At 39.4% G+C, this 14,994-nt stretch overlaps 1 protein-coding gene across 2 annotated transcripts in view; it reads right to left on the reverse strand.

The window, feature by feature from the left end:
- Positions 1-325: 325 nt before the first annotated feature.
- The window catches only part of LOC117252724 (netrin receptor UNC5C), a 285,759-nt gene continuing 271,090 nt past the window's right edge, over positions 326-14,994 (reverse strand). For both annotated transcript variants that reach the window (XM_033619822.2, XM_033619821.2), the window contains 4 exons: positions 13,609-13,758; positions 13,177-13,341; positions 6,655-6,833; positions 326-2,338 (listed from right to left, as the gene is read on the reverse strand). In XM_033619822.2, the coding sequence (XP_033475713.1) occupies positions 2,176-2,338; positions 6,655-6,833; positions 13,177-13,341; positions 13,609-13,758 (657 nt within the window). In that variant the 3' untranslated portion in view covers positions 326-2,175. The remainder of the gene's footprint in view (positions 2,339-6,654; positions 6,834-13,176; positions 13,342-13,608; positions 13,759-14,994) is intronic.

The raw sequence follows: 14,994 nt of genomic DNA on the forward strand, positions 1-14,994 counted from the left end.
GCCACTGGATGGTGCTAGTGACCATGATCAAGTCATGGTGGTGATCACAAATGAAATCACATGTGGCCTGACGGCAGACAACACAACTGACATCCTGTGATGATGAGACACCGAAAATATGACAGAAATATATCTATATATATATATATATGTAGGCTATATATATTTTAGTAAATTAAAATATGATTGATAAAATCAGTATATTGTGTACACTTAGCGGTAATGAATGATATCAGCTGTATTTAACTCACTATCACATAATACTATGGTAGTTTGTATAGTATTGTATTTAAAAACACTTGTGTTTTCACTTTGACTTCATCCCTTTTTGCTTCCTCTCTCTTTCCTCTGAGTTGGACCCTGTCCAGAAACAAGCCCCAGCAGTCTATTAGAGAGACTCCTGGAATTAAGGTTGTGGTTAACCAAATGTGGTAGCCATGGCTGGAATTCCCCACCCTGCATGGAGTCTGCGTCTGCACTACAACTCCATCCTAGATGGAACGGAGCAGCAAGACTGCAGAAAACAACGCTCAGTTTTAGTAAAGGGATGCATTTGTTGCATGAAGATCAGCCGTGCTTTGATGCTTGTGGTGACTTCCCCAACAAGTATATTCCGGAACAAATATATAAACAATTTTAAAATCAACAAATGCAAACATTTAACAAACTAGAAGTGCACTTGGAAAGCGCAGACCTCTGCCAAGGCCAAATGCCCTATCTCGCAATGTTAACAAAAGTCAGTGTAATTTGTGTATCCACCCCATGTGTCAAATCCACTCCAAAATTAAATGGGTTCGTACCTGGCCCATGCTACACCCTCCCACCAAGTTTCATGACAATCGAGCCAGCAGTTTTTCCGTTATCCTGCTGACAAACAAACTGAGCTGAAAACATAACCACCTTTGCGGTGTGCATGAGAATGAATGACTGACAGTCTGTATCTTTGCCCTGTTTATCTGTTTATCATAAGTGCAATCTTAAATATACCCTAAAACAGATAATTTCATGTCTGTCTGCTGAAAGGAAAAACAAAAAATAGATTTGTATGCCTATCCATCAGTTTAATCATCTTTGGATTACCTTTTTAAGTAAATCAGAGGCACAAGTTTAAGACAAATGGACTGCTAATGGAGCTCAGTTGCCTTTGACTTAGAACTTCTAGACTCTCTGTGACCTGGATGATTTAATATCTTCATGCATATTGGAGGAAAGCCACAAACTCGATATTTAATACAACACAAATTTAAAATCACTTATGATGTCCAGGCAAAAAAGGCGACAGCTGTAGTCTTGGGCTTGTTTCTGGTCAGGACCCTTTGATTGACAGTCACCGTGTAGTAAATTCTGTTAGCGGGAAATGATCCACACATATGGACAGCAGAATACATAGAGCGTTCCCTAGGAAACGATATAAAGACAACAAACTGTACTGGCAAAACATGTACAGCCAAGGCTCGCAGGAGAAGTGAGGGATCACTTCTTTACCTCCTCTCTCTCATTATCTGTTTTCCATCCTGTTCTTACAGATGATCACCTGCGGCTTCTTCCATCATTTTATGTTAATGTCCTCCCTCCCTTTTGAAATCAGTTTAGCCTTTCCCTGTGTTTACTCTTGTCTTACTAAAGACTCTTGTCTCTGACTCATCCCCTCTTTTCCCTTACTGTGCCTTCTCTCACTCTTTTGTAATCAGTTTAGCTTCTTTCCCTTTATGATTCTGTTCCATTCCTGTAGAGGTTTTCAAGGTCAGCACCTCTGTTGCTTATTTTCTTTGCTTCTCTTTGCTCAGTATAAAGAAACAGCAAGAGAACAACTAGTGTTACACCAAACAAGGTCTCTTTTAGGCATGTGTATGTTTTGTTTGTTCCTGATAGACTCTGTTTGTGTTGTAGGTTGGGTTATGTCTCTTTCGGTCACACACAACACTGCAACGTTGCTGAAATAAACACACAAAGATACACGCACAGAGTTCCCAGCACCGGCTCGAGCATTTCTCGTTTGTTACCATGTCGGCATGATTGCCATGGTATTTAACCGGTGCTCAATCACCTTAGTGACAACTTTTCTTTTGCTCACATCGAATTTGTTCATTGCCCTTGCCGCAGCATCAGCCATAGAGAAATCACGTGTTATCGTCTCCAGAGTTATGTCATTGTCACGGTGACCATGTTGCTTCGTCAGTGTTCCGTTGTCATGGAGGCAAAGTTACCATCATGGCGACCCATCTCTTCCAGCACAGCGGCCAGTTCATTTAAATCACCATCAGGGAAGTGTTGGGCTTCCCAGAGATCCAGGATCACACCTGTCGGACTGGACTTAGTGGCAAAGTAGTTCAGGTACCTGGAACAATCAAGGAGAAGAGAGGGACAAAAGGTAAGGTACATATATGGGAGAAAAGGGCCAATACTCTCATCTTCTCAGCACTAAGTAGCATGTCATGAAAAAGAAACTCATAGTAAAGCACGCCATTAAAAGTGTGACTGAAAAAAAATAATAGCATTGTATGTCATGAACATGTCATTAAAAAAAGAACCGATAAAAATGTGATTAAAAAAGAGCCATGCTATAGTATGTCATTAAAATGTGATAGTATAACATGTAATAGAAATAGCCATTTTATAGTATATCATACAGAAATGAATAAAAAGTTATAGGTCAAAAGTCATTAAAAAAAGTATCGTACCTCATCCAAAATCATGAAAAAACACCATAATATAGTATGTCGTCCTAAATCATGAAAAAAGTCATAGTATAGTATGTCGTGTAGAATCATGAAAAAATGTCATAGTGTATGTAGTCCAAAATCATGAAAAAACGTCAAACTATAGTATGTCGTCAAACATTATTAAAAAACACCATTGTATATAGTATGTCATCCAAAATCATGAAAAAACGTCAAAGTATAGTATATCGTCAAACATTATTAATAAACGCCATTGTATATAGTATGTCATCCAAAATCATGAAAAAATACCATAGTATAGTATGTCGTCCAAAATCATGAAAAAAATGCCACAGGATGGCATGTCGTCTAAAATCATGAAAAAATGCCATACTATAGTATGTCATCCAAAATCATGAAAAAAACGTCATAGTATAGTATGTCGTCCAAAATCATTCAAAAATGTGATACTATAGTATGTCGTCCAAATTCATGAAAAAATGCCATAGTATACTATGTCATCCAAAATCATGAAAAAATGTCATACTATAGTATGTCGTCCAAATTCATGAAAAAATGCCATAGTATAGTATGTCGTCCAAAATCATGAAAAAATGTCATAGTATAGTATGTCGTCCAAAATCATGAAAGTATAGCCAAAATCATGAAAAAAAAGCCATAGTATAGAATGTTGTCAAAAATCATGAAAAAAGGTCATAGTATAGTATGTCGTCCAAAATTGTGAAAAAACGTCATACTTTTGTATGTTGTCAAAAATCATACAAAAATGCCATAGTATAGTATGTCGCCCAAAATAATGAAAAAATGTCATAGTATAGTATGTCGTCCAAAATCAAGAAAAAATACCATAGAAAAGTATGTAGTCCAAATTCATGAAAAAATGTCATAGTATAGTATGCTGTCTAAAATCATGAAAATATGCCATAATAGTATGTTGTCAAAAATCACGAAAAAACATCATAGTATATTATATTGTCAAAAATCACGAAAAAATGTCATAGTATAGTATACCGTCCAAAATCATACAAAAAAGTCACAGTATAGTATGTCGTCCAAAATCATGAAAAAACATCATAGCACAGAATTTCGTCCAAATTCATGAAAAAATGCCATAGTATAATATGTTGTCCAAAATCATGAAAAAACGTCATGGTATAGTATGTCGTCCAAAATCATGAAAAAAACATCATAGTATATTATGTCGCCCAAAACCATGAAAAAATGCGTTAGTGTAGTATGTCGTCCAAAATCATGAAAAAAATTAATAGTATAGTATGTCGTTCAAAATCATGAAAAAAATTAATAGTATATTATGTCGTCCAAAACCATGAAAAAATGCGTTAGTGTAGTATGTCGTCCAAAATCATGAAAAAAAGTCATAGTATAGTATGTCATTCAAAATCATGAAAAAATGTCATAGTATAGTATGTCGTCCAAAATCATGCAAAAAAGTCATAGTATAGTATGTCGTCCAAATTCATGAAAAAATGCCATAGTATAGTATGTCGTCCAAAATCACGAAAAAAAGTCATAGTATAGTATGTCGCCCAAAATCATGAAAAAACGCCATAGTATAGTATGTCCTCAAAAATCATTAAAAAATGTGATAGTATAGTACACCGTCCAAAATCATGAAAAAACGTCACACTATAGTATGTTGTCTAAAATCATGCAAAAATGCCATAGTATAGTATGTCGTCCAAATTCATGAAAAAACGTCATAGTATAGTATGTCGTTCAAAATCATTAATAAATGTGATACTATAGTATATTGTCCAAAAGCATGGCAAAAAGTCATAGTAAAGAATGCTGTCAGAAATCATGAGAAAAAGTCATAGTATATAGTATGTCGTTCAAAATCATTAAAAATGTGATACTATAGTATAGTGTCCAAAATCATGAAAAAATTCCATAGTATAGTATGTCGTCCAAAATTATGAAAAAAAGTCATAGTATAGCATGTCTTCAAAAATCAGGAAAAATGGCATAGTATTGTATGTAGTCCAAAGTCATGAAAAATGCCATAATATAGTAGGTCGTCCAAATTCACGAAAAAACGTCATAGTATAGCATGTCGTCCAAAATCATGTAAAAACGTAAAGGACAGCAAAAGGTAAAAGCTCCTCTGACAAGTACTAATCAAATGTGAACCATTTCTATTTCCCCATACTGTAATGCAAAGGTGACAAATGACCCCTTTTTTGTTTTATATTAATGTTTTGAAGGGTTAAATGTAATTAATTTTTACCTAACATTGCTGCTCTTGTTTAAATGTACTGAAAGGATCTGATACCTGACAACAGGTAAAAAAAACTACCTAGAAACATCAAAGAAACATCCTTGATTAAGTCCTGACATCATATATATTGTATTGAATGAAGGAGTGTGGCAAACTTTAAATGTGCTAGGTGAATACTTGTTAGAAAATTCACCATTATGTATGTTCAATTCAAACCATTTTGAGTAAATAGGAAAAAAAATGCATTTTGAAGCTGCGTTAGAGTACAAAAATGTGCCAACAAGTCCACAGGGAGAACAGTGTACATAGGAACAGTAAATACTAAAAATGTCAACAGTCAAGTACACAATGGTTGCAGAGGAGAAGTCTGACGCTGAGCCATCTGTGACAAAGATCTCATTGCCGCTTTAAAGTGAAAAAGCCATCAGATTTAAGTCCCTTGGGGATAAAAATGAGACTTTGTGTTCCTCTGTAAATCCTGTGATTGTACTGTTGGCACACTCTGGTACTGTTTAAACACAACTAGAGACGTGTACATCACTGCTCTGCTCCTTTCTGTCTCTGCTCCTGCAGTTTCTTCTTCTTTCTCTTTTCTTTTTTTTTTTGTAAAACCATCCAACAAGCTATTTTCATCACTTTCTTTATTACTTTCTTTCTTTCTTTCTCACTTGCCGTCTCAGCCTCCATCTGTCTGCAGTATGTGATAAGGGGTGTCCTGCTGTTAAGTGAACTCCACAGCTGAGATCCACTTCTTTTCTTGTGAGTCTGTTTGTGTGTGCGTGTCCACAATTTCCTTTAACAGTTGTATCAGTACGAACCAAAACATCCACAATTACATGTTTGTCTGTGCAAAACTGTGCACGGCTCAGATTTGTTTTTATAGACACAAAGTTATGCGAGGAGAGACAGCTGTGACGGCAAAGCATGAGTCATACTTTGAACTCACAGACATGACGTGGCAGTGTCAAGAGCAGAGAGGATAAAAGATGGTATTTCCGTACTATCATGTTCCTTTTGAAGAGTGCCTTTTCGCAGAAATGTGGAAGTAAACAACAATTTGGCTAGGTGTCCATTTTTCACCCACGGATATAGAGAATATTTGGCGCCCACATTAACGGACTACATCAGGAGTTGGCTGACTGTTTGGACTATGAGGTGCACATGTGCCCAATTATCCTCTGACAAGCTGCTGGTGAGCAGACCCACAGACTGAATCATCGAGACACATCTGGGGATAGAGATACTAAGGATGCTACCTGTGAGTCAAATGCCAAAGGACGATTGCCTCTTTACTCTCTCTGGATGGGAGAATCAATGATATGCGTTGAAATTGAGTGACTAGATTTCCTGCGCACTAAAGTTTAGAGTAGAGATGCTTTAACTGTTTTTATTTCTATACGAAAAGACATTAAGCATTTGTATTTGTCATTGTGATTTTGTATTTGGAGATAAAATAAGTAATAGAATGAGAATAAAAATGAGACAGACTCATCTCAGTAGAACTACACCATCTAATTTAATCTACCAGGACTCAGCTGACATTTGAATTCGCAGAATCTTTCTTCATCTGTTGTTGAAGAGGTGAGACAGGCCACCTTGATGAGCTGCCATCCTGTTGGGAGAAAACTTTTTTTTTCTGACTGAATGATGTTCCAAACCAAGCAAAACGCCTGAGGGAAGCATAGAGGAATTAAATGATAAATACTGTGTGTGTCTGTGTGTCTTGTGCATCACCTGTCAAGGTTGAGTTTGTGGGCCAGCATCCTCCAGTCATTGCCTCTGGTCTGCGGTGCATCTAGACTGCCACACAGCTTCTGTCTGATGGATAAAGGAATGCGGAAGGCATTGGGTCCCACTAAGGTTGTGATATTACTGGCAGGGTCCATCAGGGACGTGTCTATGCACTGGACCTCCTGAAAAGACAGAAGGAAACTGGTCAACTGCTGGTTAAAAGAGCAGTGTGTAGGATAATTACATTTAGTGGTGAAGATTGTAGATTGCAACCAGCTAAAACTTCTCCCACGTGCCAAGTGTGAACTCCCAGTTGGGATTCCTTTAATGTTCATTGTTCAGGAGCCGAATTATCTGCAGAAATCCCTTTCTCACCAAAAAAGACACCAGTAATTAAAACCAGTGACAACACTGAATAAAGCAGTTTCACAGTTACAAATCAGTGTTTTTCAACACTGTGCAGCTCACTGCAGACAGGCTGCTAGCCCAGCACCTGCTAATGTGTACTCACTTTTTTTCTTTGATAACTTAAGATCTAGACATTCAAGAAGCTTTTAGCAGGAGCCAAATTATCCACAGATGTCTCTTTCTCTCCAAAACAAATGGCAAGATGATTAAAACCAGCAAAAACAATGAATAAAGCAGTTTTATTTTAAAATCTGTGTTTTTATGATGTTTGGCTCATTGCAGAGGGGCTGCTAACTATAGTGGCTGACACAAAAACATAAATGGCCCCATCTAGAACCAGTGTTTGGTTTGTCTGTTTGAGGCTACTTTAGAAACATGGCAGTGCAACTCCAACTCTGTGTAAGAGGACCCCCTATTGAGATAAGAAGGGCTCATTCTAATGTAATGAAACCAAAACAATACTTATTTTCAGGTGATTAAACACTAAAGAAACCATACTTATTATATTCCATTTCTGCCAATATGTCCCACTAAATCCTACACACTGAGCCTTTAAAGAAAAAAAAGACTAGTTCAGTCAGGAATACTTTAGTCAAAGAAAACTTTATTTCCATCTGCAGTATCATATTTGGCGGTATGGCTCTGTTCTGGGGCCTCTCTGCCTTTCCTCGGGCCTACGTAGAAAGCCTCTTCCACGGCCTATGTGGAAAGCCTAGGGTGGAGAGAGCATACCTCTCTGCTCTTCCACGTGCAGACAAAGAAAGCCTGAGGCACAGAGAGCAAACCTCCCTGCCCCTCCATTCGCCCACATGGAAAGCCTAAGGCAGGGGGAGCAGCAGCAAAGACCCCCCGCGAGGTTGCAAAGTGGCCTGCAGAGGAAGCAGCAACAGTAGGCAGGCCAGAGAAGTTTAAATAGGGCGCCCTGAATGAGATTCGCCTATGGGTTGCATAGAAAGGAATCATGTGATCTATCAGCTGACTCCCTTCCATCGATCAGCTGCTCCATCAGTTGATTGGGCTGTTTGAGATCAGCTGATGTAGCTGGAATGTGAGCTGAGCTTGACATTGTGTCCTGCCTGAACTAAGGCTATGCTCAATCTATTTAAACTTTTTGAAAAGTTTGAAAAAGTTTATTGTTGTGTACAGTGTAACTTCTGCAGCAGAGACACAGGAAACAGCAGTGGGTCTAAGGACAACATACCAGAGAGCCTTAGAGGTAAAATATGGATCATAATGCACATCCATATGGCAACACTTATAAAGTCAAATCTGTCATATTTCTCTTTCAAATACGTCTCCACATTGATCCTCCTAGCAAAGACTCTACTCGTCTGTCTGCTGCATGCCGTCAGTTCGACCAATTACAAATAAGCTTCCTAATTAATACAAGAGTGAACCAAACACAAAGATCTGCTTCCAAGCACTCTGTCTCTCCTCTCGCTGTTGATCTCTGTCTCTCTCTAAACCTTCATCCCATTAATCTGCCACTCCTGGGCTGAAAGAAGGCAGCGGCCTAATGAATGTGGCTTGGCAGAGGGAAACAACAACTGCCACTGTTGATGTGAATGATTACTATTTACTGCGTCTACTTAGCCCCAATTTACAGCAGAAAGCTCTCTGCTGCTGGAGATTGAATGACTGATGCAAAGGGACATGTCTGTTCCTCTGTTGAAATAATAAATGCTTCGAACCTGCTTTACTTTGCATTGTTCAACATGAAGAACACTGCCGCCTGGTTGCTGGTCTATGGCATTTTATTTAAGGCATGCACAAAGAGGCTCACTGAATATTGCTTTAGCTATTCAGCTCTAATTACCATACTTGCCAAACATCCCATGTGATCATAGTAATTATTTTGTAAGACTAGGTATGGCCTATTTAAAATGGATTACAGCTGATCACTTAACAAAATATTTAATGTTGTGACAAAACTGTCACTGCCCAAATAGAAGCCCTAATTTTGACTGTGTACTTGTTACACAACCACAGCTCTTTTAGCTGAAGGTATAATGAAATAAGCACAGAATCACATTAGGAAGTGCAAGAGAAAATGCAGGATGGAACATTACCACTGCGCTTTCTTTCACTGCGTGATTTTTGCACCTCTGACAGTTTAATAACTACATGAGAAAAGACACAAAGGCAAATTGTTACAACTTCTTTGACTCCATCTGCACTTAACAGGCACGTTATGAATATGAGTTAATAAGTGACTCATTGCTTCGTTCACTGAGTTGTCTGACCCTATTACACTTGGTAACAAAATATGGTGGAAAACGCACGTATTAATCACAATTATAGCCATATTTGAATTTAGTACTCTGAACTATTCTGGCTGCTTCTTGAGTTGAGGTCAAAGGTAAAAAAGGCTAATTGTCTGCATTTGTAAATAACTGTTGTAGGTTGGAAGATGGTGTGCATGCTTGTGCCCTGTAGCCGATATTAGCCAGTATTAGCTCATCAAAGATAATTCAAAGACAGTGGGCCCTGTTTAAATGATCAATAACCAATATGCAACTCCACTTTTGCTAGTCAAATGGGTCATAATCTGAGTTCAAAGTAAGAAGCAATGGGCAAAGGGATTGTATTTAATCCTAAATGAATCATAGGTGTGTTTTCAGCATAATCAATCAATCAATCAATCAATCAATCAATACATTTTATTTATAAAGCCCAATATCACATAACGACATAACATGATTTCAAACAATTAGAGTGTCATCTCCTATAAATTCAGGTGCCTGTACACCTGGGGACATATTCACAAAGCTTTCTAGTGCAAAGAGCTGCCATGACGTTTTCTGAGAATTTACCCCTAAAATGAAAACTAGGTCCTTAAAGATAAAAGTTATTCACAGAACATCTTAGACCTTAAAAGAGCTCCTAAGGTGAAAAACTGTTAGGAGCAGGGAGGAGGACTTTTAAGAGGCTCAAGAGTTTCGTAAGCAGAGAGGAAAATGGTGGAAACGAAAATGAAATGCTAATGCTGAAATGCTAACACTGTAACGCCAAAAACAAAAATGATCACAACACTAAGTTATCTGGAAAACTGGAAAAATGCAACAGTGCAGCAGTGATGACTTGGGTCTGATCACACAAACAATGACAACACTTTCAGTCTCATATTGGGATGTAGTTCATTTCATTTCCACTGGGTGTCCACACCATGCAGGCTCACAAAAGAGCGTGTCTGTGACAACCAATCACATCTTTTAAAGGAATGCATCATACCTATTAATGGGATCAACCACACCTCCTCACTAAGGTAAACATTTCTGTCCCTTCCTTGCTCAGAGTTGCTCTGAGAACTCCTAAATCACTCCTAAGCTAGGACTCCTTACTAAAAACTTTTAGTCTAAGTTAGGAGCTCTCTGAGAGTGTTCTCAGAATGTTTGTGAATACAGCCCCTGGTGCATTGCTATAAACATAGAGGATCTGGCAAACTGGAGAAGTGATTTTCTACTGAGAGTGATACAGTAATGTCACTGCAACAAATACTGCGGGACAATTGCGCAGCAAAACTAAAAACTTTAGTTATAAACTTGCCGACGGGAAACAAAGCTGAACTTTTAGCCTCTATTATAATCAATGAAGTTACATGGCTCCTCGTGCATAAATGCGCACAGTGTCTCTCTTAATGGGGAGCCTGTTCCGGAGATACAGCTCTGCTCTGCTATGCTCACTTTTCGATAATGTAATTAATATTTCCTCATTAATGATGTATTAATTCATCCACCCAAAACCCATCCCTGCATCCCTGTGTGTGTAATAAGCTGAGTGTATGTGCGTTGTGAACCCAGCTTTTTAGGCACATTTTACTATCTGAAAAATGGGCCCTTTAAGTAGTAGGAAAATACTGCTCTTTAGACTAGTTTCTTGTTGGTAGATGACACAGTTGCTTTCTGCTGCCTCAAGGTAGCAATCCACCCAGTGCAAGTTACTTCCAAAATGTGGGAACTGGCCTTGAAAATATCAACTGAGTAGGTCTGAAACTAGCAATGAAGTTGCATGGCACTGTGCGCCACTTTGCACCGGGCATATGATAGGGCCCATAACTGTGTATATGTTGGCTGAAATGACAAGTATGCTCAGTGTGTCTGAGAAAGTTTAGAAACTGTGTCCCTATGGCATTATCTTCCTGCCTGAGAGGACAGGTTTGTTTTTCTATCATAAAATGTCTCCTTCAGTATATATCTTTGTTGCGAAAAAAAAAAAAAAAAAGAAACAATCCTTATCAAAAAAATGTTTTTGCTTTCAGAAAAGGCCTCACAAATCTAGTATCTGTCGGGCTCTTGATCTGTACACATACACTTTAACACACACACACACAAACACACGCAAGCACACAAACACTACAGTGCATAACCCTGGACAGGAAGACATAAAAGTGGTGCCAGGAGGACTGAGACAGCAGGATGTTTCTACATCGTTAACTGGAGATATCCTGCAACTATTAAACAACTCAAACTCCACATTCTGACATTTGTTCGGTGACCAGTGTTGGAGAGGTACAAAATATGTACAACCGTTGCTGCTGCTGCAACTACTCCTCTATACGCAGTCAAAAATCAACTTACCTGGTTAAATGGGGGTTAAAAAATTCTAAAGTGCAAAGCTATCACCCGTGAACGCCATGAGAGAATTCAAAGCAGTGACATTCCAGAGGAACTGTCTGACCTCCGACCAAAACTCTTCGCACACGGACACAGACACACACAGACACACACACACACACACACACACACACACACACACACACACACACACACAGTGACTCTGTGGTTACATGGACTAGCAAAATCAAAGACGAGTTATTCCGCTCGTGTTCTGTGACCTCTAGCCTCAGTATGAATGATTGAACAGAGTCACAGAACCATAGCAGGAGCTCTGACTGTCTGACAGATAGAGAAAAACTTGGTGACTTTAGGACCTTCAGTATGGGAATGTAGCAGCCTTTCTCTCTGTGTGACTGTGTTCATATCTTGCCAGTATGTATCATTTTATCCCTCAGTATGTCCTCAGCTAGTGTGAGATAAAGTTTTATTCCGCAGTTTTCTCAACCAACACCTAATAAACAAAGTTTGTTTTGCTGTGTGCATGTGGATTTCTACAAACTACCATCCATCCGTCCATCCATTTTCATCCACTTATCTGGCACTGGGATGTGGGGGCAGCAGGCTAAGGTACTTCAGACATCTCTCTCCTCAGCAATGTTTTCCAACTCCTCTAGGGGGATCCTGAGGTGTTCCCAAACCAGGTGAGATATATAATCCTTCTAGCATATTCTGGGTCTGCCCCAGGGCCTCCTACCAGCTGGACGTGCCTGGAAAACCTCTATTGAGAGGCACCCAGGAGGCATCCTGATCAGATGTCTGAACTACCTTAACTGGCCCCTTTCAACACGCAGGAGCAGTGGCTTTACTTCAAGCTCCTTCCGGATGTCCGAGCCCCTTACTCTATCACCATGGCTGAGCCAAGCCACTCCACAGAGTAAACTCATTTTGACTGCTTGTATTCACGACCTAACTGTTTCGGTCATTACCCAGAGCTAAAGACCATAGGTGAGGGTTGGGACATAGATGGACCAGTAAATCGAGAGCTTTGCCTTCCAGCTCAGCTCCCTCTTCATCACGATGGTCTGGCCTAGCATCTGCATCACTGCTGACACCTTGCCATACCACCTGTCCATCTCACGCTCCATTTTACCCTCACTCATGACCAAAACCCCAAGATAAATTCCTTTGCTTGGGGCAGTAACTCTCTCCCAACCCCAAGGGGGCTATCCACCATTTTTCAGCAGAGAACCATTGGCTTCAGATTTGGAGGTGCTGACTCTCATTCCGACTTCTTCACACTCAGCTGCAAACCGCCCAGTGCATGCTGGAGGTCATGGTGTGATGAAGCCAACAGAACCACATCATCTGCAAAAAGCAGAGATGCAATTCTGATGTCCCCAAACCGGACCCCCTCTTCCCCCTGCTGCACCTTGAGATCCTGTCCATGAATATCCCAAACAGAACCAGTGACGAGGGACAACCATGATAGACACAGCTCTAACTTAGGTTATACAGGGACCGGCTGGCTCGTAGCAACAACCCCTTTATTCTGTAAACTTACCTCCTCCAATGTGTTGCTGAGCTGAAAGATCTGCCCTTCTCCTTCCACCTGCCGTACACACAGCTTGCAGCTGATCTCTGTGGTGGCTGGGCTCAGTCTCTCCAGGGTGAAGGTACAGTGAAGAGTTCTCTGGCTGCCACTCCACACCTGGTAGAAAGGAATCTCCTGGGGAAAAAAAACAATATGCATGTTTTTGTAGAACAAATTTCAGACAGGTAACCTGATGGGTCAAAGTATTGTCCAGCTGTGTCTATGACTAATATTGATGGCTGCGTTCTATAAAACATGTTTGCACCCTTTTTTGCTAATTTTACAATTAACCAAAGTGATGAATGATATCTTACCTTGGATCAAAGCTTAAAGGGACAATGCATGTCCAAAATCAAAAGTAGATATACCTGGATATTAAATGTATATGCATATCCCTCTCACCTGATACTTTGCAATTAGTTTGCTCTTCCAGTGTGTGTGTGGCACGTCATGGATCGACAGCCTCAGATTGTGTGTGCTGTCTTTAAAGTTCAGGGTCTTCGGCTCATCCAGAAGCTTCCCTCCCATCTGGGTCTCCATCTGAAGAACCTCCTACATAAAACCACACACACATACACACAAAAACTCAATACTAATTTCAGATTTCCTCCTCAACTTTGCTTCCATTTTGTTCACTGAACCATGTATTATCATACAGCATTAGAGATGGCAGACAGTCTTTCATTTATCTTGCATAATAACTGCAGACAATGGCGTCCTGAATGTTGCCTTGAAGTACACAGCACCACAAAACACTTGAAACACATGAAAGTCTTCATTAAGATATAATCAGAGAGCTCAGTAGTTGTATTCCCTGGATTTAAGCAAAGCTTAGCTCTGCTAACTGCACTCAGCTGAAGAGAGACATTAAGATGCTCAATAAAAACCTTGATTAATAATGCACCAGCAGTCAAAGTACTGCTGTTGTGAGGATGTGGGAAATGAAGCATATCTTTAAAGTAAGACAGTAAATTAAATTACTTCTACTGACTTTTTAAAATGACCTCAGTGCACCATATTACTTCTAAAAATAATACCAAGAAAAGTAATAATTGACTGATTATTCAAGATCTGGCAGCCCATTGTTCTCTTTTCCATCATCCTTCTCTTTCTACCATGACAAGATGACAGTCATGACTTTCCCTTGTGCACTCTCTAAAAAGTTTTAAAAATACTCTACAGTCTCACTCAGGACAGGTTCAAGAGATGATGCGCTGCACTCAGTGTGGGTTTTTATTTTAATTCACTATCTGAGATTTCACAAAATGAAGGAAAATTCAGTTTATGTAAAACTGGTAATGTCCGTTTGATGTCTTTGTCCATTCTGGAAACCAAAGGAAGCAGCACATTTTACTTTGCTGTGCTGCAGCTGTTTTAATAATACATTGCACACACAGTCCTGTGGGGATCTTTGCTCATCCTTTTCAAATTGACTTCTGTATATCAAGTAAGCCCACACCAATAGAGTACTAAGAAAGGACCTTTGCCCTCTGGATGCATAATGGTAAACACACACATGACTGATCAACATATTTACAGGCTCATGAATTGTACACAAACACTTCAACGAATAAATAAACACACATCCACACAAACGCTCAGTTTCTGTTGGAGGATTAAGTTATCAGTATGATTTCTGATGCCTCCTACAACCTTTTCAAAATAATCAATTCCTCCTTCCCATCATCTTCCTACACGGCAGCTCTACAGTAGATATACAGCAGAGACTTCCCCTTTGAAACGCAAACCGATCAATTATACTACACACAGTGTCCATCATTAAAAAGT

This window comes from Epinephelus lanceolatus, chromosome 9 (assembly GCF_041903045.1).
Source record: "Epinephelus lanceolatus isolate andai-2023 chromosome 9, ASM4190304v1, whole genome shotgun sequence".
Classification (NCBI taxonomy): Eukaryota; Metazoa; Chordata; class Actinopteri; order Perciformes; family Serranidae; genus Epinephelus; species Epinephelus lanceolatus.